The sequence below is a fragment of the Balaenoptera acutorostrata genome, chromosome 2 (genome assembly GCF_949987535.1).
Source record: "Balaenoptera acutorostrata chromosome 2, mBalAcu1.1, whole genome shotgun sequence".
NCBI lineage: Eukaryota > Metazoa > Chordata > Mammalia > Artiodactyla > Balaenopteridae > Balaenoptera > Balaenoptera acutorostrata.
The window spans coordinates 184,280,653-184,305,500 of record NC_080065.1 but is presented as its reverse complement, the minus strand read 5'-3'; the positions used below and the strand labels follow the sequence as shown (position 1 = coordinate 184,305,500).

The 24,848-nt window shown below is 55.7% G+C and overlaps 3 protein-coding genes across 6 annotated transcripts in view; 1 reads left to right on the top strand and 2 right to left on the bottom strand.

Moving 5' to 3' along the window:
- Positions 1-831: 831 nt before the first annotated feature.
- MRPL54 (mitochondrial ribosomal protein L54) lies at positions 832-3,896 on the bottom strand. Its single transcript, XM_007176571.3, has 3 exons — positions 3,760-3,896; positions 2,957-3,113; positions 832-2,310 (listed from the first exon to the last, which is right to left on the bottom strand). The coding sequence occupies exons 1-3, from the start codon at positions 3,875-3,877 to the stop codon at positions 2,178-2,180; spliced, it is 408 nt and encodes a 135-aa protein (XP_007176633.3). The 5' UTR covers positions 3,878-3,896; the 3' UTR covers positions 832-2,177.
- A 791-nt stretch (positions 3,897-4,687) lies between these two features.
- On the top strand, positions 4,688-11,882 carry APBA3 (amyloid beta precursor protein binding family A member 3). Of its 3 annotated transcripts, none has more exons than XM_007176567.2 (11): positions 4,688-4,828; positions 5,485-6,087; positions 6,175-6,214; positions 9,067-9,212; positions 9,344-9,430; positions 9,537-9,698; positions 10,056-10,235; positions 10,357-10,569; positions 11,222-11,341; positions 11,428-11,568; positions 11,662-11,882. In XM_007176567.2, the coding sequence occupies exons 2-11, from the start codon at positions 5,512-5,514 to the stop codon at positions 11,731-11,733; spliced, it is 1,737 nt and encodes a 578-aa protein (XP_007176629.2). In that variant the 5' UTR covers positions 4,688-4,828; positions 5,485-5,511; the 3' UTR covers positions 11,734-11,882. The 3 variants fall into 3 exon arrangements, with proteins under 3 accessions (XP_007176629.2, XP_007176631.2, XP_007176630.2); XM_007176569.2 differs by having other exon boundaries at positions 4,697-4,828; positions 5,546-6,087; XM_007176568.3 differs by having other exon boundaries at positions 4,717-4,875.
- Positions 11,883-11,990: 108 nt separating this feature from the next.
- TJP3 (tight junction protein 3) overlaps positions 11,991-24,848 on the bottom strand; it is a 29,497-nt gene continuing 16,639 nt past the window's right edge. Inside the window, exons 7-21 of one of the 2 annotated variants that reach the window (XM_057541848.1) lie at positions 24,273-24,432; positions 23,887-23,995; positions 21,408-21,466; positions 21,105-21,171; positions 20,803-20,959; positions 19,800-19,914; positions 19,431-19,668; positions 18,629-18,840; positions 17,399-17,494; positions 15,034-15,104; positions 14,402-14,612; positions 14,213-14,313; positions 13,588-13,875; positions 12,577-12,623; positions 11,991-12,202 (exon numbers count right to left, since the gene is read on the bottom strand). In XM_057541848.1, the coding sequence (XP_057397831.1) occupies positions 12,100-12,202; positions 12,577-12,623; positions 13,588-13,875; positions 14,213-14,313; positions 14,402-14,612; positions 15,034-15,104; positions 17,399-17,494; positions 18,629-18,840; positions 19,431-19,668; positions 19,800-19,914; positions 20,803-20,959; positions 21,105-21,171; positions 21,408-21,466; positions 23,887-23,995; positions 24,273-24,432 (2,034 nt within the window). In that variant the 3' untranslated portion in view covers positions 11,991-12,099. The remainder of the gene's footprint in view (positions 12,203-12,576; positions 12,624-13,587; positions 13,876-14,212; positions 14,314-14,401; positions 14,613-15,033; positions 15,105-17,398; positions 17,495-18,628; positions 18,841-19,430; positions 19,669-19,799; positions 19,915-20,802; positions 20,960-21,104; positions 21,172-21,407; positions 21,467-23,886; positions 23,996-24,272; positions 24,433-24,848) is intronic. The other variant, XM_007176566.2, reaches the window with a different exon arrangement.

Here is a 24,848-nt window from a genome sequence, read left to right as displayed (position 1 = left end):
CCCCAGGACCTCATCCCCGCCCACACTTTGCACTTTGAGCCAGTGGATTCCCTCTTCTGCTTAAGTCAGTTTGAGCAGACATTTGTCCCCTGCAGCCCAGAGTCTGTCCTTGACCACATCCCTGCCGACCCCACCTGAGATGCGCCACAGCCGAGGCTGGACTCGGTGGAAAACACCGCCCCCTGGGAGCCTCCAAGGGCCATCCTGGGGCCCCGCATGCTCGGATGGGATGGGGGGGGTGTTGGTCCTGCTCACGAAGACATCATGGGGCTGAGCTGGACTCCAGGTTGGGGGGAGGGGGGAGCTGGCAAGGAATGGGGTGTCACTGCTGCCTGGGGCTGGCCCAGTGCCCACATGACAGGGCACCTCCTTATGGGATGGGGCAGCCAGGGTCAGGAGAGTGCCGTGAGGCGGGGTCAGGGGCAGCACCCCACTCGCTCCAGGCTCTGTCCAGGAAGTTACCACAGGTACCAGGACATTCCAGGAATTTCACTTCTAGGTCCTCACACCCAGATCACCTGCCCACTGGGGCTCTCAGCTGGCCTGCTCACCTCCAACCTCAGGTGGCACCTCGCACATGAACCCGATGGCCTGTGTGTTGTCCACACTGCAGCAGCCAGGCCAACCATCCATCCAGTCATCCGTCCACTCACCCAACTTACGATGAGGACACGACTGAACAAAGCAGAGAAAAGTCTCTGCCCTATTGGAGCTGCCACTCCAGTGGGAGAGAGACAAGAACCATGATTTTAAAAATAAATAAGTAAAACATGAAACATCTGCTGGTGATAAGTGCTTGGGAGAAGAATAAAACCAGGAAGGGCGATCAGGAATGTGTGGCAGGGTTGCAATTTAATAGGGTAGTCAGGGGAGGTGTCAATGAGAAGGCAACGTCAGACCAAAGGCCTGAAGGTGAAAGAGGGAGCCTTGAGAACATCCGGGGGAAGAGCGGCGCAGGCAGAGGGCCCAGGGGCAGCACCATGCCTGGCGTGTTGGATGAACAGTGATGAGGCCCGTGGCCATTACAACTTCGCTTTCTACCGAGAGCCATGGGGAACCATGGGAGGGTTGGGATGATCCGCCTGCCCAGAACAGTCCACCAGCGAGGGCAGGTGTGGGGTAATCTGCCTGGCAGAGTCCTCCGAAGAGGATGAGGGGCCTCATTTTCCTGGGACCAGACAGAATTAGCCTGGGGGACCCTGCCCTGCCCGACCCGTCCAGCTCTGGAGGAGCCTGGAGGGCGAGAGGGCCCTGGTCCAGCCCCCCAAGTAGTGTGGTCCTGGCACTGTGTGTGTCCTCCAGCTTCCTTCAATCTGGTGGGCACCAGTGGGTGTGGATGGACAGGAGAATGATGAGTAGGCCCAGGTCCCTCGGCTCAAGTGACTGGCCAATGAAGATAACCCCTGTGACCCTGGCAGAAAGGAATAAGAAGTCCCTTCCCTCTGGCTGGGCTTGCTGAACTGGCTAGGGGGTGTCAGCTAGAAGCCCTGGAGCCACCCCTGCCCGAGGGAACTACCCACTGGAGTTAAAAGGACCCAGAGATGGAGAGAGCCACATAGCTGAATACTGAAGCACCTGGATCCAGCCGTGCCTGAAGTCAGACCCTACCCCTGGACATTTCAGTTCCTGAAGCTCACAAAGACTCTCTTCTGCTCCGGATGACTTGATTCAGGTGTGAGTCCAGTGCAACCCAGAGCGGCTTGGCTAGAAAACCCTCCCCCTCGAGGATGGAGGTTGGGGCCTCTTGGGCAACGCTAGGAATTCCAGGAATGAGGGTGAGCAGCTCAGTGAGGCCGGGAGGAGAAGATGGACCTGCAGACGCCCAGCAATCATTGAGGGTGGAGGCTGGGCCATGGGACCACTGGGTCTGAAGTACCCACCTCCCCACTGCCTGCCCCAAGTCCCTCCTGGCCCTGACATGCGACAACACCCAGAGGCATCTGGGGCCTGCCAACAATTGCCCCAAGAAGTCTTTATTGGCCCCCAGGGCCCTGATTCAGCCTCAATGCAGGGGCCACCCAGTAACCCCAGTGAAGGGAGTAGTCTTCTCTGTTCTCGGAGAAGTCTGTTTTTCCAGAAAATAAAAAGTCCAGGGGGTGGGCTGGGGGAGGTACCCCTCGACCCACCGCATCTCCTCCAGGTCACTGGAGGGTCAGGGTGCTCTGGTCCTTCCCCCGCTAGAACTTCTGGTTCTTGCTCAGCCGGTTGTGGCGCCAGATGTTGTGTTTCCGCAGCAGCCGCCAGTACTCCCGGGTCTCGGGGTCCAGCTCCTCCAGACTCTTGGGGGAGCCCACGTTCATCTGGAACAGCCTGATGGGGAGTGGGTGGAGTCGGGGTTGCAGAGCAGCCCCCTTCCCCGCGGCTCCCCCACCCCAGACCCCCTGGGCACGGGCAGCAGCAGGACTGGGTCCCACGGGGGCCGCCTGACCTCAGGGCAGTCCCTCCCCACCCTGAGAACATGGAACAAGGGGGTGCTGGGTTGTGGAACAAGGGGGCGCCCCCATCCCAACGGCGCTGGGATCTGAGGTGGGCGCACACCAAACCTTCTGCCTCCTGGCCTTTGTCCATGCTACCTACCCACCTGTAAGGCCTCCCCACCCACTCGCTCAACCTTTCTAAACCTTCCCCAGCTTGAAGGATTGGCACGTGGCAACGGCTTCTGCATCCTGCCACTGCTCTCAGGGCCAAGAGCAAAATTCCCCCTGTAGCCCCCTGAAAGCTGGGCTCCATCAAGTTCCTGCCCTGTCTCCCCCTACTCTCCACCTTGCCTCCTGGGGTCCACTAACAAACCAGGTGCAGTTCTGCCTGGGGCCTTTGCACTGGCTGTTCCCGCCCACCCCTAAAGCTCTGTCCACCCACTCAGGTCTTGACTCACACACCACCTCCCCGGGGAAGCCCTCCCGGATCCTCAGATTTGGTTAGCCAGGCCCTCTTTACCCAGTCCTGGCCCACTCACCACTCTGGATACTCGGAATCCGGCTTCAGGACCACATCCTGGCCCTCCTTGTAGATGTTGACACCCATGGCGTGCGTGGTGAGCCGGACGGGGTCTGTACACACCTCTGGGTCCTTCAGGGCCTCACCGACCACAGCGCCTTTGCCCCCCTTAATGACTACGGTGGGGGAGAATCATTTCAGCCCAGCTCCACCTTCGGGAGGCCAGCCGTCCCTTTCTGCCCTGGCTGGACCCTGTCTGCTGCATTCAAAATGATTTTAACGGGGACACGGATACTGCATTAAATGACACTGATATTCAGAGTAACCAAGTCATTCCTCTTCAATCCCATTTTCATTCCTTCTGTTTATCTCACGAAGAAAGAGCCTCCGCTGGCTGCTCTGTGTCTTTAAAACCTCACGTCTGCCAAATCCCTCCTTTCAACAAAGGAGATCGGGCAAGGCTGTATCCAGAGAAAATTTAAATAACCTCGTTTTGGTTTTAATACTTAGGTGGGTCCCAATTTCTGGTGGTAACCTGCCAAAGGTGACTGATTTGGAGGCAGAAACGTCATTGGGACCCAAGTTCACGACCTACTCCTACCCCCGCCCCCACATTAAAACAAAACAAAACAAAACTTGGGCCTGCGCGCTGAGTCCAATCGCGCCCTAAGCACCTCAAACTGCGCCTGCGCATATAGCTTAGCGTCTGCCTCTACACTTGCGCGCTGACTCTAGGACGTGCCTCCCCAACCAGCGCTTGCGCACTACCAACTCCCCAATGTCCCTACCGTTCCCATCTTGGTCCCTCCTAACCCAGCTCACCCGGTCTCTTGGCATAATCTCGTACATGGAGTCTTACAGAAGCGGCGGGGTTCGGGAGCTCCCGAACCCGCCAGCCGGCCGAGCTCCACGTAGCACCGAAGAGGCGCCTGGCCGCCATGACGTATGCCGGCCGTCTGCACGTGCACGTTTCCGGAGGACGTCTGCGGCCGAGGGGTGCTTGGGAGTTGTAGGCTCCTAGAGATTTATGGGAAATGTAGTTTTCCGGCCGTAAGCATACGTTAATTGTGATTTCTTTAAACTTTTGTAGATATCCCCAGGTACTGCACGAGGCGACTTCCAAAGGATGTCCGACTTCTTGCCCTTCAGTTACTTATCACTTACTTTAAGTATCACAACTTATACATCCCTGATTCTAGTCAATGAGCACTTACTGAAAACCTAAAACTAATAAAAGTTAACACTATTATTAGGCTCATTATTTTCTAAACCTATTGCTAAATCTGTAACCAGCTCGATTTCATTTAGTTAGGAGGTAGGTACTATTATTATCCCCAGTTTACAATTGAGGAAGCCGGAAGTTTAGGGAAGTAAGTTAAGCCAGGCGAGCCATTCGGCCGCCCTACTGAGTGCCACAACGGAAGTCTGTCTACAGTGTGGTCCCCGCGTCGCTTCCGGTGTCCCCGGAGTCGAAAGGGTCCGCCTCTCACGCTCCTTTATTATTTTCCAGTCCCATTTCTTCCCATCTGCCATCCCTTGGAATAATGAGCAAAGCCGTAGCAGTCAAGCAGTGGCTTTAAACCGCACTTTGCAGTTCAGGAAACAGGCTCAGAAGCCAGCCCGAGCTTTCACTGTGCGTAAATGAAGGTTCGGGATTCGAACTCACGGTCCCAACATCTAGCGCCCTCGCGCGGCCAGGCTGGCTGAGAGAACTACATTTCCCAGCAAGCCCCGCGGGCTTGCGCATGCCCAGTGGTCCAGGAGCGCTGCGCGAACAGATCTGCCAGCGCCCTGTCCGGGAATTGGCGAGCGGCGGCGACTGGCAGGACCGGACCAGCTAGGGCGCGGGGTCCTGGGGGCCGCGCGGGTTGAGGCCACCTCGGTTTGGGAAGTGAGTGTGCCGGCGGAGCAGAGCGAGCTCTGGAGCCAGCGCCTGAGGTCACGGCTCTGAAGTCTTGAGTCTGGGGTCTGCTAGAGCACTGGGGTCTTAACTCAGCTTTAGGCTCGAGTTGAGTCTTCAGGTTGGGTCTGAGGTCCGGGTCTGAGGTCTAGGTCTGAGTCTGGGGTCGATCTTGAGGGTGGCATTGGAGGTTTTGAGATGAGAGCCCGCTTTCTGGCATCTTGGAACTCCAGTATTAAGTCTGAAATTCTGGGTCTAAAGTCTTGGACTGAGGTCTTGAGTCCTGGGTCTCGGCGACCTACACCTGTCGGGTCTGTATAGTCAGAGTATGTCTCCAGCCTCCACATCCCCGGGGAGGAAGACTTGGAAGAACCAGGGCTGGGGTGAACAGGGTCCACGGATGGGGAGAGGTCTGGGGCAACGGGTACAGGGGAATCCTCCGGGGTTTGGAGCCTGGGAAGCCACAGCCTTACAGCTGCTCATTCTGCACCTCAGTTTCCTCGTCTGTAAAATGAGGTCATAGCAGAACCGTCCTTGCAGGGTATGATGGGGATTAAATTATGTGTCCTGTATGAATACATACCAGGTGAGAGAGCCTGGTACCAAATTGGCAGCCAGGAAATCTCATCTTTGATTCTCTTTTTCAGATGCTAGCTTGAGCCCAGGGTCCAGGCATGGAATTCCTGACAACCTCCCAACCCCCTCCAGGACCTCCAGCCATGGACTTGGAGGAGCCCAGGGACACACTTTCACCCTCTCAGGACCTCACCCCTGATTGCCAGTGGGACCCGGCACCAGGAGGCCCCAGCAACCTGAGTCAGATGGAACTTGACGGGCTAAATATTCAGGACCTGCTGCAACAGTTTGAAGCTCTGCCAGGTGATCTGGTGGGCCTGTCCCCAGATGGACCCCCGTGCCCCTTGCACATTGCCACTGGCCATGGCCTGGCCCCTCAGGACATCACCGATGCCCATGGGCTCTTGTCCGCCGAGGCTGGTCGGGAAGACTTGCTGAGCCTCTTGCAGCAAGACGAGTGCCCTCCTTCCCAGTCAGGTCCCCAGGAACCTCCAGACCCTGCTCCTCACCTGTTGCAGCCCCCTGATGACCCAGAAGGGGATATGGGCCCCCAGGAGTGGGCAGAAGGAGCCTCTGTCGAGCAGGACGAGGGCAGGAGCTCAAGCAGCTCCCCAGAACCCTGGCTGGAGACAGTACCTCTGGTCACTTCTGAAGAGCCACCTGCCAGTGCCCAGGTAGAGCCCACCCCACCCCCCAGGCCGCTCCACTGCTGGGAGCCAAGCAGGAGGACTCAGGCCTACCCCTCTTCTGTCTTCTTCCAGAGCCCCAAGACCCTGGCTTCCTACCCAGCCCTCCAGGAGGGTGAGTGTCCCGCCCACCCTGGCCCCAGGGACTTCGGGGTTTCAGAACAGCCCGACTCAAGCTCCCAAAACCTGGCACAAAGTTTGCCAGTAACGAGTTGCTTCTAGAGAGGCTCTGAGGTTGGTTTTGAGTAGATTCCAGACACCTGAAAGAAGAGACAATCCTGAGAATGTTCTAGAATGAATAGGGAGCATTAGGGCAGACTTGGCAAATTGTAGCACTTAACTTGATTCTAGAGCAAGGGTTGGTAAATTACCATCCATGGACTTTCTGGTATGTTTTGTGAGCTAAGATGGCTTCTGCATTTTTATTTATTTATTAATTTTTTTTTTAATTTTTTTTTTTTTTTTGGCCACACTGCGCAGCATGTGGGATCTTAGTTCCCCGACCAGGGATTGAACCTGCACCACCCTGCAGTGGAAGCGCGAGTCCTAACCACTGGACCGCCAGGGAAGTCCCATGCATTTTTATTTTTATTTTATTTTATTTTTAAAATTTATTTTTGGTTGTGTTGGTGTTCGTTGTTGCTCATGGGCTTTCTCTAGTTGCGGCGAGCAGGGGCTGCTCTTTGTTGCGGTGCGCGGGCTTCTCATTGCAGTGGCTTCTCTTGTTGCAGAGCACGGGCTCTAGGCGCGCAGGCTTCAGTAGTTGTGGCTCGCAGGCTCTAGAGCACAGGCTCAGTAGTTGTGGTGCACGCACTTAGTTGCTCCATGGCATGTGGGATCTTCCCAGACCAGGGCTCGAACCCGTGTTCCCTGCATTGCCAGGCAGATTGTTACCCACTGGGCCACCAGGGAAGCCCCCGTGCATTTTTAAATGGTTGAAAAAACTTGAAAGAAGAACATTTCTTGACAGATGAAAACGATAGGCAATTCAAATTTCAGCGTCCGCAAATAAATTTTATCGGGAGGGACTGATGCCCATTCATTCGCGTGTTGTCTGTGGCAGCGGCCAGACTGAGTAGTTGCAACGGAGACCATCTGGCCCACAAAATAAAAAATATTTCCTGTTTGGGCCTTTGCAGAAAGGCTTGCCAGTCTGCTCTCCAGGCATGAGAAGTATCTGTTCTGGCCACCTGGAATGTTCTAGAACATTCTCCCCCACACTATCTGAGGCTCTAGGTCAAAGAACAAGTTCTGTGGTTGTGGGAAAGGAAGCTGGTTTGAACTTGTAGTTCCAAGAAAGTTCTAGAGTCATGGGTGGAGCTGTGATTCACCTAGAGAGTTCCAGAACCTAGCATTTTGCCTGTGGTTCTAGATTAAAGTGACCTCGGCTGATGACGGTGTTCTGGAATGATGAACAGAGCTGTCAGGTTCTACTCAGACTGGGGAGTTCTAGAACCATGGAGTGAATAGAATTTATCTCTGGTTCTAGACCTTTAGGAGCTGTACTAGAACTGGGCAGAACTGTCCAATTCTAGAAAGTTCTACAGCTATACAACAGAAATAGAATTTGAGCCACATGTCACTTGTAATTTTTTAGTTATCCACATTAAAAAAACAAACACTTAAAATTAGCTTTAATAACATTTAAATTAAGCCCATGTATTTAAAATGTTATTTCAACATACAATTCAACATTTTATAATTTTACATTTTTTTTATGAGAGCGTCTAAATCCGGCATGCATTTTACACTTACAGCACATCTAAGTCCAGACCAGCCACATTTCAAGTGCACAGTACCCACATGTGCCTGGTGGCTACCATATTGGATGGTGCAGTTCTAGAACCCAGAGCAGAGTTATCTGTTGTTCTGGAATGCTTAAGTCATGAAGGACAGTGGGCAGAACTGGCTATCCTTTAAGTTCACGGGAATGTGGTTTCATTCCCTGCGGCCTGTGGTTCTCCAAAAAGCAATAGCTATTGGTTAGAATATTCTAGAATCACTGGCACTGCTGTCTGGCTCTAGGTTGCTCAGGGAATTCTAGAGTCATGAGGGCAGAGCTTTCTGTGGTTCTGGGCTGGGTTGGGGGAATTCTAGAACCATGAGCGGAGTTGTTCGTTTCTGGATTGTTCAGATAATTCTTAGAATTGCCCAGTGCATCTGCAGTTATGAGTTATTGAGGGGGTTCTAGAACCACAGGAGGAGCTTCCTAATGCTATCTTGATCAAGACGTTCTGGAATCACGTAGTGGAAAAGTCTGATTCTGGAGCAATGTAGGTTTCTAAAATCCCAGGCAGAATTCTGTGGTTTGAGACCTGTCAGGGAGTTCTAGAATCACAGATCAGGAACCACCTGGGTTTCTGGACAGTATGAGAGTCTGAGCTACGTGGACAGTTGCCTCTTTCTACTCTGTTTGGGCAGTTCTATGACCATGGAGTAGAGTTGTCTGTGGTCCTGGGCCAACAGAGAATTCTAGAGCAGTGGGCAGAGCTGACTGGCTCTAGATTGATTGGGATTCCAGAACCATCCAGCAGAGTTGACTATGGTTCTATAATGTCAAGGGTTTTAGAAATAGTGGGACTGTCTGGTTCTAGCCTGATTCCTGGAATTCTAGCAACACAGGGCGGCAGTGTCTGTGGGCACTAGAGCTGTTTCTGGCCGTGGTTCTGGATGCAGAGTCTGCTCCTGAAACCGCGTTCTCTGCCTGGGAGTCCTTGAGCTGTGGGCAGAGCCTGCTCTAGACTGACGGAGGGTTCTACATCCGTGAGGGCCGAGCCACTGACCTGTGGCTCTGGCTGATGGGGTGGCTCTGGGACAGTGGGCAGACCTGTGTGGCTCCAAGTGCCCAGCCGCGGGGCAGAACTCTCTGTGCTTCCAGACCATTCAGGGCTCTGGGCAGAGCCCGCAGGGGTGGACGAGCCTGGCAGAGGTTCTAGGGGGCTGACCCGCCTCTGCTGTCGCCCTCAGTGTCCGGCCCCTGTGACCACGAAGACCTCCTAGATGGTGTCATATTCGGGGCCAAATACCTGGGCTCCACCCAGCTGGTGTCTGAGCGAAACCCGCCCCCCAGCACGCGCATGGCGCAGGCCCAGGAGGCCATGGACCGCGTCAAGGTGAAGCCAGGGGCCGGCAGGTGGGTGGGCGGGTAGGTGGGCTGCAGGCCGGGTCCCCCGAGGCCGTCTGAGCCTGGCGGGTCAGAGTCTGGGTCTTTGGGGGCCTCCATGTCCCACCCCACCCCCCGCAGGCCCCCGATGGGGAGACCCAGCCCATGACAGAGGTAGACCTCTTCGTCTCCACCAAGAGGGTCAAGGTTCTGACGGCTGACTCCCAGGTACGGGGCCCAGGCCTGGCCTCTGGGGCGTGGGAGCCTCCGCTGAGGGTGAGGCCGAGCGAGGCCCCCCGCAGCCCACCCAGCCCGGTCTCCCCGCCCCCTCCAGGAGGCCCTGATGGACCACGCCCTGCAGACCATCTCCTACATCGCCGACATCGGCAGCGTCCTGGTGCTCATGGCCCGGCGGCGGCTGGCCCGGCGGCCGGCGCCCCAGCCCCACAGCCGCCGGCTCTACAAGATGATCTGCCACGTTTTCCACTCAGAGGACGTGAGCAGCGGGCTCTGGGTGTCCTGAGGGCGAGGGGGAACTCACAGCGGCCCCTGCTCTCCACCAAAGCCCCACCTGGCCACACTGTCACCCCAGCGTCCTTCCATCCTCACCCTCCTGAAGGCCCTGAGCCATATATTCCAGGCCTTCCTGTAAGAGCCTGAGACTGGCAGCCATCTCCCCAAACCCTCCCTGCCCCAGGCCTGTCTCCCTTCCCCTCCCCCTAGATTCTCGGCCAGCGGCTGGCGGGCCAGTCCCACTTGGGGGTGTATGGGCTGCTGCTAGGGATGTCAGTGGCTGGGGGGGGACCTGAAGGAGGTGGGTGGGACCCCCAGAGAGGTGCCACCCACCCCACAGGCCCAGCTCATTGCCCAGGCCATCGGCCAGGCCTTCGCCGTGGCCTACAGCCAGTTCCTGCGGGAAAGCGGGATCAACCCCAGCCAGGTGGGCTCCCAGCAGAGCCAGGGGGCCACGGGCCCCGGCCACCTCCACAACGGGGACCTCGACCACTTCTCCAACAGCGAGAACTGCAGGGAGGTGAGCAAGCGGGTCCCCCCACCCCGGCCCACCGAGTGGCCCTGAAGCCCTCCCGCGCCCCCCACCCCACCTCCTCCTACCTCCTCCAAGCAGCCCTCAAAAAGCACCTGTGACCCCCCAGGTGTGCATCGAGAAGCGCCGGGGTGAGGGTCTGGGCGTAGCCCTGGTGGAGTCGGGCTGGGGTTCCTTGCTGCCCACGGCCGTCATCGCCAACCTGCTGCACGGGGGCCCCGCCGAGCGCTCAGGGGCCCTCAGCATCGGAGACCGCATCACCGCCATCAACGGGACCAGCCTGGTGGGGCTGCCCCTGGCCGCCTGCCAGGCTGCCGTCCGCGTGAGTCCTCCGGGGTGGCCAGGGCAGAGGGCCTGCGAGGGCCCCCCAGATGGCAGGTCCCCCCTCCCCACGTGGCCAGGAAAGTGAGCCCGAGGCCAGGTCTCTGTGTCTCAGTCCAGAAGGGGCAGGTAAAGCTTCAAGTCCTACCCGCTCCCATGCACTTTGGGAAACCGAGGCTCAGAGAGGGTATGTCCAGGGACACCGCTCTGGTGCGGGAGCAGGATTGGAACACAAGGCCGTTCCTCTCTGCCATGAGGCAGCAAGTGTATTCTTGAGTCTTGACCCTCGTTGCCCAGACTGGGAGACTGAGGCCCAGAGATGGGGAGGGGCCTGGTCAGGCCAGAAGGGCAAGTCTGACATGGTTCACGCAGTGTGTTACTGAGTGCTTGTAACCCTGCCTTGTGGGCACTGCTAGAACCTTGCTTTTGACCATAAGGAAACTGAGGCCCAGGGAGGTGAGAGGTGGCACGGCTCTGACTCCAAGGCTGCCCAGCTCTGGTCTGCATTCTTAACCACTTCTCAAGGGATCTTGTAGAATCTATAGGTTCCATTTTATGAGTGGGTAAACAGGCCCAGGAGGGGCTGCAGCTCAACAGGAAGTCTGGCAGCCCCCCGGAGGCCCAGCCAGGCCAACAGCCCCCATCCTGCACAGGAAGTGAAGTCTCAGACGCTGGTGACCCTCAGCATCGTCCACTGCCCGCCGGTCACCACGGCCATCATCCGCCGGCCCCATGTCCGCGAACAGCTGGGCTTCTGCGTGGAGGACGGCATAGTGAGCCCCCAGCCCAGGGACCGGGTGGCGGGTGGGCGGCCCCAGGCGTGGCCCCCTGAGCAGCGTGGCCCTTCCTGTCCCCCCAGATCTGCAGCCTCCTCCGGGGTGGCATTGCCGAGCGCGGGGGCGTCCGCGTGGGGCACCGCATCATTGAGATCAACGGGCAGAGTGTGGTGGCCACGCCCCACGCCCGTATCATTGAGCTGCTCACGGAGGCCCACATTGAGGTGCGTGCGTGGGTGGTGGGTGGGGCGTGGGTGGTGGGCGGGGCCTGAGTGGGAGGAGGCCGCCTGCAGCTGCCGCCTCCTCTCTGCCCCCAGGTCCACATCAAGACGATGCCCGCTGCCACCTACCGCCTGCTCACAGGCCAGGAGCAGCCGGTGTACCTGTGACCGGCCACCTTCCCCTCACCACTGTGCCTTAGCCCCCGCCGGCCCTGGAACTCCATCCACGGACCCTCCTCGGCTGGCCAGGGCCACAAAAGTTTCTTGGTTCTATATTATTTTTTATGTAAAAAATTAAAAGCTTATTGAATGGGCAAAGTGTCAGATCTGGGTCTGTGGGGTTGAGAGAGGAAAGATAGCACCCTACTCTGGCCCCTTGTCCCTGGAAGTCACTAAAAAGCCAGTGCTGTGAAAATAACTCCATTTATTAAAGACCGGGCAGAGGGAGGCAGGTTTCCAGGTTCTGTGTGGGAAGCTGAGTCTCAGCTCCAGGGATAAAAAGGGAGGACAGGCCAGCTGGCCACCTGGGAGGGGTCACAGGTCAGTGGCCGGTCCCCAGTCATAGCCATCTTCGTCAGAGGACTCCACATCTCGGGCTCGTGTAAACTTTTTCCTCAGAGCATCCCGCTCATATGTCCTGGGGATCAGAAAATAGAACAGAGGCTGTGGGTGGGGAGGATGTGGACTTACCTACCATTATCTGAGTTGACTCTGGGCTAGGCACAGTGGGTGCAGTCAGAGATGAGCAAGACAAAACTCCTACACATCCTTCAAAGCCCGCTCCAAATTCCCCTCCTTCAGGAAGCCCTCCCAATTCTCCCAGGAAGAGGATTCCTACTCCCATGGCCCTGACTACATGGGGCTTGGAGTGGCTCTGTCTGGCTCTCTCTCACCCAGGAGGCTCCCAACACCACGAAGGCATAGCTTGGTTCTAGGTCTCTTCTCCACCCCACACCCTGAGTCCCAGGGGGAGGGTTGAGGGCCCCCAATGTGGAGTACAGGGGCTCTTACCGCATGCTGTCCTGTCGCCATTGACCCTGTGGGTGGCGGCCATCCACCTTGCAGAGGGAGAAAGGAGGTTAACACTTACCCCCAAGTATGATAAACTGGGATGAGTAACCACCCCATCCCACCTCCCCACCTTTGCCCCCGGCAGTGCTACCCACAGGCTTTCTCCTTGTCCCCACAGAAGTCTGGAGCTCATCCCCAATTTTAAATGAGAAAACAGCCTGGGACAGGGGAAGGCCTTGGCTGTGACCTCCCAGCCTGTCAGCAAAGGGGGAGTGGGGTTTCCCATCTGTGACTTTCCTCAGAGGGCTGTTCTCAGGAGCTCATAAATGAGTTCATATATGTCAAGTGCTTAGAGGAGAGCCTGCCCCATAATCAGGATGCCATGGACAGTTGAGCAGGTCGGGTACTGCACAACCCCACGGAGCACCATTCTACCAGAGACGTCACAGATTCGTACATTTTTACATTTCCCTAGAGAGGGTTTGGAGGAATTTGTCAAATTCACAGAAAGGCACCTTGGAGGCTGAGGCAGCCGCACAGAGAATAAGTGCTAAGTCAATATTTGTTATTGTTAAACACCCGACTCCCGTGGGCCAGGACTTGGACTAAGTGTATTCTGTTTAAACAACAAGCTTGTGGGAATTCTCTGGCGGTCCAGTGGTTAGGACTCTGAGCTTCCACTGCAGGGGGCGTAGGTTCGATCCCTGGTCAGGGAACTAAGATCCCACAAGCCGTGTGGCCAAGAAACAAAACAACAACAACAGCAAAATAACAAGCTCGTGACGTCAAGACTTTACCATCAAACCCTGTATCTCAGATAAGGAAACTCATGCAGAGGTTAAATATTTGCTTTAAGTGACTCAGTGGTTCAAATACCCTAGATCCAGGTCCCAGCTACTGATCTGGTCGGGGAAGTTTCTGTTCCTCGACATCCTGGCGGAAAATAGGCTCCCTAGGTGTCTCAGCCCCGTCCCGAGACCCTTGCTGGGGCCAGCCTGGTGCTCTGCTCACCTGGGTCCCCCGGTGACCCGAGGATCTGCCGTGATCTTGCAGGATCCGAGGCTCATCCTCCAGCACGGGCTCCGAGGACCGGGCCAGGGCTGGCGCCAGGGGCCCCTCGTCCACGTCCGTGTGGGGCCCACCCTCGCCATCCGTGTAGCCCTCGCCGTCCGTGTAGACGCCGCCCTCACCGTCTGTCTCATAGTCACTGTTGAGCCGGCTGTCACAGCTCAGATCCGCGGAGCTGTCAGCCAGGCTGCGATGAGGGAGGTCCAGGTTGTCCTCTGAGGAGCTGTCCAGCTGCGGGTGCACATGGCCTGGCTGAGCCGAGCCCCGGCCCTCCCTGATCTTAGAGAAAACCCCAGACCCGGGACACCACCTTTCAAACTCCAGTCCTCAACCTCAAATTGAGCCTTAACCCTTGACCCCAAGGTGAGTTCTGACCATTGACCTTGGTCCAGACTGAGGCCCCAGATCTGAGCTGAGCCCCAACCCTGACTCCAGTGTCAGGAAAAGACCCCAATCCCATCTCACCCCAGGAACCAGGTCCAGACCCTAGCCTCAGATCAAATCTGGGCCTTGACCATGGCCCCTAACCCAGCCCTAACTGCGACTGTTCCCAAACCCTGGCAGGTACCTGGTCCTCGGCCGTCCAGATGGGCCGCGTCTGCTGCTCGCGGATGATGGCCTTGAGCTCTTGGTACCAGGAGTCGCTTGTGCCCTGCAGGGGGATGGTGGCTGCGGGCGGGGGGGAGGGGCATCAGCCTGGCTGGGAGACTCAGGGCAGGACCCACCGCCCACCCCAGACCCTCAGCTCCCGCTTCACCTGTGAAGAGGTGGTCACTGTGCTTCCTCAGCTTCTGGGCCTGAGCGTAGAGGCGGCGGGAGTTGCGGTGGGAGGTGGGGGCCAGCCATTGGCGCAGTGCCTTGAGGGCTGTCCGGCTCTCGGGGACACAGAAGACCACGATTGGGTAGTACTGCACGTAGTTAAGGCGCTCAATGGCTGAGGGTGTCACGTCCAGGAGTGCGTGTTTGTCCTGGGCCAGGCCAATGTTGGGGGCCGTGGGGGAGGGAGACAGACAGTGGAGGGAAAAACACCCAGAGACAGAGCATCAGAGACAGGTGAGGTGAAGAATCAGAGAGACAGAGATGAAGAGTCTGAGGTCAGAGTGGACCCCAGCCTCTCACATCTGCAGGCCAGCATGTTGGGGTGGGGCTTGGTGATAGCCCAGGCCACAGTGTCTTGAGCACCAGAGCCCCAGTTTGAGTCTCTGCCTCTTCCCAGGACTTGCTGCTTTGTGACTCTGGGCGGGCTCTGTCTCCCTCAAGTCCCCCACATCACAAAGCCTCCAAGAGGGGGAAAACCACACTTGCGGGGTGTGGGGCCAGAACAGGTTGGAGGACTGGGCCTCGGTTTCCCCATCCACGAAATGGGACCCACAGCAGGGCCTTGCTTACTTTCTCTGCAATCACCCGCACAGTGTCCAGTTTGATGATCTTGGAGGGGCTGTCGGTCCTTGACATGCTCTCTGTGGAGGGGATAGGCGACTGGCAGCTTCGGGAGGGCAGTCCACTGGCCCTTCAAATTCATGTCTCCCTGCCCCTCCCCTGCTCAAGAACCCACCATGGCTCCCCATGGCCCTTGAGAGAAATTCTAACGCCAGCAGCAGCAGCAGCAGCTCCTGCTGGCCCCACTCCTGACACCACACTGGGTCCCCTCCTGACCACAACCCTCACCTCCTCCTCCTGAACAGGAGTGGCTGTTACTGGCAGATGGGGAAACTGAGCCAGGGACATACAGTCACCAGCTCAGAGTCACTGAGCCAACGACTGGCATGATGGGGAGACGGATGCATAGTCTGTGCTCCACACACTCACTTTCCCAGGTTTGGTCCCAACTCTGGGCCTTTGCTTGGGCTGTGACCCGAAAGAAGCTACTCTCCCATCCCCTATGTGTCCTCTAGGACCTGAGATGGAGTACTGCTTCCTCTAGGAAGCCCTCCTAGATAGCATGGCAGCTGAGGGAGAAGGCACGCTGGGGTCTAAAAGGAGGGGGACACATACTTGCCTTTTTTCTGTTGTGGTAAAATGTGTGTAACATAACATGTACCACCTTAACCATTTTTAAGTGCACAGATCAGTGGCATCAAGTGCATTCACACTGTGGTGCAACCATCCCCGCCATCCATCTCCAGAACTTTCTCATCTTCCCCAACTGAAACTCTGTCCCCATGAAACACTGACTCCCCATCCCCCTCCCCCAGCCCCTGGCCCCCAACCATCTACTTCCTGTCTCCGTGGATGTGACTCCTCTAGGGACCTCCTGTGAGTGGAATCAGACAGTGTTTGTCTTTTTGTATCTGACCTATTTCACTGAGCATTGTGTCTTCAATGTTCATCCATGTTGTAGTGAGTGTCAGAATTTCCTTCCTTTTTTAAGGCTGAATAACATTCCACGGTGTGCATGGAGCACGTTTTATTTATCCATCACCTGTCGATGGACACTTGGGTTGTGTCCATCTTTTGGCTGCTGTGAATCAGGATGAATCTTCATGTACAAGTATCTGTTCAAGTTGCAGCTTTCAGTTCTTTTCACATGTCACAAAAAAATTGTTTTAACTTCTTTTCAACCATTTAAAATATATCAATACCATTCTTGGGCTTCCCTGGTGGCTCAGTGGTTAAGAATCCACCTGCCAATGCAGGAGACACGGGTTTGAGCCCTGGTCCAGGAAGATCCCACATGCCACGGAGCAACTAAGCCCGTGCGCCACAACTACTGAGCCCATGTGCCACAACTACTGAAGCCCGTGCGCCTAGAGCCCATGCTCCACAACAAGAGAAGCCACTGCACTGAGAAGCCCGCGCACCTCAGCAAAGAGTAGCCCCCACTCGCCGCAACTAGAGAAAAGCCCACGCGCATCAACGAAGACCCAATGCAGCCAAAAATAAATAAATAAATAAGAGGCACACCTATTTCAAAAATAAAATAAAATATATCAATACCATTCTTTTTTTTTTTAAATTTATTTATTGTTGGCTGCCATTGGGTCTTCGTTGTGGCACGCGGGCTTTCTCTAGTTGTGGCGAGTGGGGGCTACTTTTCATTGCGGTGCATGTGCTTTTCTCATTGCGGTGGCTTCTCTTGTTGCGGAGCACGGGCTCTAGGCGCACGGGCTTCAGTAGTTGTGACTCGCGGGCACTAGAGAGCAGGCTCAGTAGTTGTGGCGCACAGGCTTAGTTGCTCCGCGGCATGTGGGACTTCCCGGACCAGGGCTCGAACCCGTGTCCCCTGCATTGGCAGGCGGATTCTTAACCACTGCACCACCAGGGAAGTCTCTGAATACCATTCTTAATTAGCAGGCTGAATAAAAACAGCCATATTTGGCCCAGGAGCTGTAATTTGTTGATTCCCTACTCTAGCTTAATTGTTCCTGCAGTTGTTCATTTTTGGTCTCCTCAGGAGACCCTGTGTATTCGTTCGATGCTGTGTCTATAGCTCAATAGACAAATCTCTTGAACAAACAGACAACTGGCAATTGTCCAACTGGCTCCATTGGCAATGGCTGCTTGGTGAACTGTGTTAAGAAGGATTCTGAGGCTCTATCCAGGTAAAGGGTGGCAAGATTGATTGAGGATGTCTGGCCCAGGGATTGGAGGGGGTGCTGGCGGATGATCTGCCTCATGTTTGGCATGGTTGTTCTAACTCTTTCCCCCAAACAGCATCATTAGCAGCCCCCTTATCAAGCTGCCTCAACCCCAGGCTGGGAAAGGGTTATGAAATGGTTCACCAATGAGGTTGCTATGGGACCTGGTTTCTCACCTGCAATTTCAAACTCGTCAGGCATCTCAGCAGTCAACTTCTGCATAGCAATGTCAGCCACGGGTCCCAGGATCACCACCGGGCGCTTGAAACTGGCTGCGGGGCAGAGAATCAATGACAAGAATCAGGATCCCAGGCGGGGCAAAGGCTGCTAGCCTCTTGTGCAACTGTCTCTCCACTTTCTCCATAGTGGATCTAGCCAGGCCCATAGCTGCCCAGCTGAAGACTACAACTCCCAGCCTCCCTTGAAGCTAAGGATGGCCATGTGACTACATCCTGGCCAATGGGATGCAAGCAGAATGATGTGTGAAATCTGGGTTGTATCCTTCAAGGGAAGGTGTGAGACCTCTTGGCCTTCTTATACTGAGACTGTTACTTGAAAAGGAAACTTCTTGTTTATACAGTTTGGGGTCAGAGCAGCTGAACCCAGCTAACTCAGTGATTGGCAACCATTACAACCCTCAGGCCACATCCGGTCCACTGCCTGTTTTTGTAAATAAAGTTTTATTGGCACAAAGCCACATCCAGCATGTCCCCTCTCTCCTGCCTTCCTGCAGAGTTGAGTCATTTGGACAGAAACCATCTGGCCTGCAAAGCCTAAAATACTGTCTGGCCCTTTGCAGGAAGAGCTTGTTTGACCCCTGGCCTCACCAATACTCCCTTTTACCAGTGAGGAAGTGGGTGCAGAAGGCATCTTGGCCGGAGAAGGCATCTTGGCCGGAGAAAAGCGAGTAAGCAGACGGCTCTTTACACCTCACCCTTCTCTCTTTTTCTCCTCTCCTTGCAGGCCTCTCTCTTGCTCTTAAAAACTCAATACGTTCAGATTTCTAAACTTTCGTTGCCTGGGGGTAGAAATTAAGTACGTAGCCTTTTATGTTTGAGTCTTTTTTGTCTGGATGACAGACCAGCAGCTGGAAAGCAGCTCAGCCCTTTCCGGTCCTGAGTCACCTGCTATTTTCTTTAAAAAGCCTCAGCACCTGGTTTTAATCCTTCTGCCCTGAGGCTGTGGGCAAGAGCTTAATCTCTTCCCTTCCTGAAATCTGAATGAGGTGTATTTTTACCCCTGGTTCTCGGGTAGTGAAAGGATCTATGTGCTGGTTTTGTGTGTGTGTATTTTCATCCTAAAGTAACCAAAAGGGGGTATTTTGGGTGGAAGGAGAGAGGTAAGGATTGTGGCTTCGGAACACTCTTATTTGAGGCCCCCCCTCGGCCCCTCCCACCCTGGCCCACCTTCTCGCAGCACCACGCGTTCATATGGCGGGTAATGACCCTGTCTGGTCAGAGCCGACAGATCCTCGCGGCTCCGATGGGTGGTCTTCTTGGCTCCCCGACGAAGACCCCGCAGCCGCCAGAACTCGGCCCGTGTGCTGGAGCCCGCTGAGGCTCCGGGCCCGACCCCCACGGCCCGCTGGGCAGCCTCCAGACTGGCCAGCTGCTCCGCCCTGGAGAGAAGAGAGGAGATGAGTGAGCACTGGGGTCCAGGATCACAGCCCCAAAGATGTCCAAGGCCTAATCCCGGGACCTGTGAGTATGTCACCTCTCACGGCAAAGGGGACTTTGCACGTGGGGTTAAGTTAAGACCCCTGAGATGAGGAGGACCCTGGATTCCCCAGGGGGTCCTAGTGTCATCACAGCGTCCTTATAAGAGGGAGGCGGGAGGGTCAGAGGCAGAGAGACGGGAGATGCTGCGCTGCTGGCTGTGAGGATGCAGGAGGGGCCGCGAGCCAGGGATGCGGCGCCTCTAGAAGCTGGAAAAGGCGGGAACCGATGCTCCCCTGGAGCCTCCGGAAGGACCGGCCCTGCCCACGCCTGGATTTAGCCCCATCAGACTCATTTCTGACCTCCAGAACGTGAGAGGATAAAAGTGTGTTGTTCAAAGCCCCTAGGTTTGTGGTAATTTGTTACAGCACCTGCAGGAAACTCATACAAGCACTGACTGGTCAGCCCTGAGCCTTCTGCACGGCTCCCCAGAGTGAATCACCAAGGATGCTAAGTGGTGACACTGTGCCCTGTTCCAGTGGGCGGTCCCCACCTGCTCTGGTTGGGGATGATGCCCCGCTCTTTCTCCCGGAGGTCACGCCCCATGCGCACCGCCAGCCAGTGGCCTCCGCGGGCATGGCTCTGCCCAGGGCCGGGGTACAGCGTGTCCAGCACGTGGAAGACGTCTCCGCGGGTGAAGCCCAGACCAGACGGCGGGCTGGGCTCCATCTCAAAGTGCATGCGGATGTAGAAGGAGTCGCCCACGCGGGACTGCACCATCTTCCGGAAGACTGTGGACACGGAGGCTCCGTGAGCTAGCAGGGCCACCGCCCAGACCCGACCCCTCCCCAGGGCCTGGCCGTGGATCCCAGCTCCACTCTCACAGACACACACGCTCTCACACACTCACACACATACACACACTCACTGTCCTGCTTCCGCTGCGTCACCAGCTCCACCTCCTCGCCCGGGGGCAGCTCCAGCAGGAACTGCACAGCCTCCTCCCGGGTCAGGTTCTGGAATGGAGTATCATTCACCTGCCGGGAAGTGGGTGCAGGGGTGGGACAAGGGCACAAGATCCCAGCTCTTCCTCCAGACGAAGCCCTCCACCCAACTCCTTCCAGAGCTGCTGTCAAGAGCCCCAGAGATCGGGGGACGGCTTTCCGAAAGGGGCACTGCCCTGTGGCAGCCTGGGCATCACACACACACACACACACACACACACACACACACACACACACCACACACACACACACACACACACACACACACACACACACACGTCTGGCCCAGAAACCAGGATACAGGGAATGCAATCAGTACAGGCATAACCAAGGCTCTGTGGGTTGTCAACATCAAGACATGGGAACGAGGGGTCACAGCTGTGACAGGACCAGGACGCTGGTGAGAATTTTGTGATACTTGAAAGAGTCAAGACAGACATGGGGTCGTGACAGGGACACAATATACAGACCCAGACAGCAGGTCACAGACACTGATGATCATGGAGTTAAAGACACACCACGAAGGCGCAACCTGGATAAGGCCACGACCCGGACACGGGAGACGGGTTGGCACAGAAAGGGACTGTGGATGGACGCAGGGATCAAGGGTGCGGCCCAGGCAACATAGTCAGGACACGGTCAACTCAGTGACACAAACAAGGAGACTGTGACATCGATAACGAGGCAGTGACCTGGGAAAGGTCGTGAGCTGGACATCGAGGTCATGACATTGACAAGGATGTGACATGCACAAGGTCATGACCCAATCATCAAGGTCATGCCCCAGGCTGGGAAGCCTTAAAATGTTTGAATGTCTCTGGGTGTCTTGCCAGTCCCCAGGGGGTCCCCGGGGGAGGACACACAAGCAGTAACAGACTCGGGTACCACCCAGCAGGCCCACCACCAGCCTCCCCCGCTCACCTGCAGAATCTCATCTCCCTCCTGGATGCCCTGCCCGTCAGCCGGGCTGCCCGCCTGCACCCCGGACACAAAGATGCCCACGTCATTGCCTCCGGCCAGCCGCAGCCCAATGTTTGCGCCCTTGAGGAAGCGGACCACCCGCGAGGCGGGGCTGTACCTGAGCAGTGAGGCAGAGACGGCGTCAGGCCATGGATGGGAGAGCCCCACCCCCATGCTGGTGCGAGAAGGCAGGTGATGGGAACCAGGAGGCAGCCCCGGGTGTGCGAGTCCTCAGCTGGGGGGCTCTGTCCTGGGGCACATACCCGTGGTCCTCCACGCTCTGACCGCTGGGCACGCTGTGCATGTCACAGCTCCTTTGCCTCGGGGAGTCTGAAAGGGAACAGCCAGTTTTTCCCGAGCACACTGACTGGTCCAGCCGCCAAACCTTTGCTGGGGGGTGTCCCTGCCCCTTGGAATGCAGCCCCCAGCCCCCCGCTTCTTCCCAGGGAACTGTCCCTGGCCTCTTAGGTCCGTGCCGGCCTTCCCCGCTCTGCTCGGTACAGCCTCGTTAGCTGCGATCAGAAAAATCAGAGGAGGGGTGCTCAGAGTCACCACCCTCTGCTCACCTGGTTCTGACGCAGTCCTAGAATCCACTGAACTTTCCTGCCGAAGCTGGGGGCTCTCCCTGGTGGGGAACAGATTTGGGGTGAGGTGGGGGTGGGGGGATGTTGAGCAGCAATTTTTAGAAGAATTTTAATTTATTGGCACGTGGGTTCTAATCCTGGTCCTGCCCCTCTGCAGCTGTGTGACCTCCGGCCCTCTGCTTCCCCTCTCTGAGCCCCAGTTTCCTCCTCCGAGCCCTGGGATGGCTGAGTCGAGTCAAGGCCTCAAAATGAGATGAGCCTGTGACAGTCATGTTTATTGTTTTAATATTAGTGAAAAGTTATAGAAGGTGCTCTTGACCCAATGTCTGTGTCCCCCCCCAAATTCATATGCTTAAGTCCTAACCCCCAGTGGGATGGTCTTAGGAGGCGGGCCTTTGGAGGTGACCAGGTTTAAATGAGGTCATGAGGGTGGGGCCCCCATGACGGGATTAGTATCCTTATAAAAGACACCAGAGATCACTCTCTCCACCATGGGAACACACAGCAGGAAGGCGGCCGTCCATGGGCCAGGAAGAGGCCTTCACCAGGAACTGGCCATGCCAGCACCCTGGCCATGGACTTCCGGCCTCCTGCCTATGGTATTTTGTTAACAGCCCGAGCAGACTAACACAGAGTTAAACCACAGGACAGAAAGAAAGTTCCCTGCAAAATCAACCCACTGTTAGCACAAAAGAGTTACTTTCCAGATCTTTCAGATGCTTCCAAAGAAACAGTGAGGAAATATATACTTTTGAAAGAAGATCAAGATCAGGCCATATGTTAGCATTTCCGACATACAGCCTGTGAACCCCCAGTGCTGAGTGACTGGGGGTGGCAAAAGACACTTGAGAATGATGCACCCCCAGCCCAGGTCTCACAGGGCAGGTTTAAAGAGTACAGGGTCTGCATCGGAGAAACACATCAAGCTACTTGGAGCCGTCTGTCCACAGATCCTTCTGTGTGCCCATGGAATCCCCGGGAAGATCACACAAGAGTCCCCCAAACCCTTTGAGATGCTGCCCTGTGTCATTCTGCAATCCGGTTCATTCACCATACACAATGCCAAGTGCATTTTCCCAAGGTCTTTTCAATATACTCTTGGAGACATCCTGTTTCATGGCTGTCTAATATTCCCAAGCAAGGATTATATTATAACAATCGTAATACAGAGCATTCACTACGGGCCAAGCACACACACACCATCTCCTTGTGTTGCCGCTAGTTAGTGCCCTAATTAGTGGTGAGTAAGATCTGGGGCCTTGGCGTGGGCCCTCCTCTGGCCTCTAAAATGGACCGCAATGACCCCCACCTCCTGGTCCTCCCGCCAACAGCCATGCGAAGGAGCTTAGAAGGGGATCATCCACTCCCAAAAGCCCACAGCCCTAGACCACGTCTTGACTGTAACCTCACGAGACCATGAACCAGAACCACCCAGCTAAGCCATCCCCAATTCCTGACTCTCAGCAACAGTGAGATAATACATGTTTACCATTGTTTCAAGCGGCCAGGTTTGGGGGTCATTTGTTATGCGGCTGTAGATAACAGATACAACCCCCTACTTCACAGGGGACTGCAGGCTTAAATGAGGTGCCTGTTACCTAATCCCCAAGTGTTGTGCAGTCATGTTTTTTAAGGCACTGAATTGTGTACCCTCAAAATTCATCTGTTGCGGTCCTAACCCCCAGGATCTCAGAATGGGACCTCATTTGGGAACAGGGTCATCACAATGTGATTAGTGATCTTGAGGTCATACTGGGGTGGGGGGGGGCGTGGCTAATCCAGTCTGACTGGTGTCCTTATAAAAAGGGGACATCTGGACACAGAGACACATACACGGAGGAAGATGACATGAAGACACACAGCGGGGAGACAGCCACCTGGAAGCCAAGGAATGCCAGAGGCTACCAGAAGCTAGGAGAAAGGCCTGGAACAGATTTTCCCCTAAGAGCCTTGAGAGGCAGTGTGGGCCTGACACCGTGACTTGGGTCGTCAGTCTCCAGGACTTTGAGACAATAAATTTCTGTGGTTCTAAGCCGACCAGTTTGTGGCGCTTTGTTACTGCAGCCCTAGGAGACTAACAAAGTAACTGCCACTCTGTCCCTTTTATAAACATCATCATAACGAATAAGCATCCTCTAATCCCTGCACACAGCTGTGGCTATTTTGCCCCCAAGAGAACTCTCTAAAAGCCTTGCTCGGTGACAGGGCTTATGCATTTTGAAGTCTTCTAGGGCTTGTTGTAAAATTCTGTTGTCCCTTCTGCTTTAAGTCCACCCATTTCTGGTTCTCCCAGGACCAAGAACCCTGAGCCACAATAAGGAGGCAAGAAGGACTGTGTGTGGAAGGAGAGGCCTCTTCCAGGCAGGCCGCCATGACTGCACCCTCAAGGCTACCCCATGTTGGAAAAGATAGGCCCATTTTCCCATCCCACTTGGCCATTCTAGCCAATGAGGTTACATACATGGGGGAGCTGGTTCGGCTGGCGTCCGGACTCCGCTGCCCATGCTGGGGTGGCGGTGGTACATGGGATGGTGGCGCCTGAGACAGTTCTGACCCAAGGTCTGAGATGTCTGCGGGGGAAAGCGTGTCTCAGCCACGGGCATGCCTTCCAGGCTGCCATTTCACAGAGGGGCACATCAGGCCCCTCTAAGCAAAGGGGCCCAGACCAGAGTCAGACTCAGCTGAGGGCCTCCAGCCCTAACTTGCTGTGTGGCCTCGGGCAAGTTTCTGTCCCTCTCTGAGCCTCTCAGGGCCAGGCTTCCCAACTCCTACTTGGCCCTGCCTGGCACAGCCTGCCTCCCTGGCCCTCCATTTGAACCTCCCAGGGCCGGCCTCTTGGCCCCTCACCCTCCAGAAGGGAGCTGTCACTGTCGCTGACGGCCGGAGGGATATTCACCAGGAACTGGCCTCGGTCCCTGAGCACCAGCAGAGTCAGTTTCCCTTCTGACTTCTCGATCAGTTGCCGTGTGTCACTCAGTGACAGATTCTCACTGGACACCCCGTTGATCTAAAAGGGATCAGGAAGGAGGAAGCAAGTTCATGAGAGATAGGGGATACTAGAAACAGATACCTTGGTGAGGGGGACTAGAAACACACAACCCTCAGGGGTTACTAAAAACAGGCATTCTCAACAGAAAATGATAGAATTGCATTCCTGCTGTGAGAGGAGACTATGCCAATAACTGACCTCGAGAAGAATTCTAGAAACAGACAATTTTCTAAGAGGGGTGGGGGGGCGCTAGGGAAAAATTAAAAATGGATTGACTCTCATTTCCCCAGAGGGGGAAATTTCTCAGGAGACACTGGGAACAGATATTAGAAACAACTCTAATTGGGGGAGAGGGAGTAAATACTTAGATACTAGAAACAGACAATCTCTAGGAGGTACTGGAAACAGACATCTAGAAGTGGATTAGAAACATA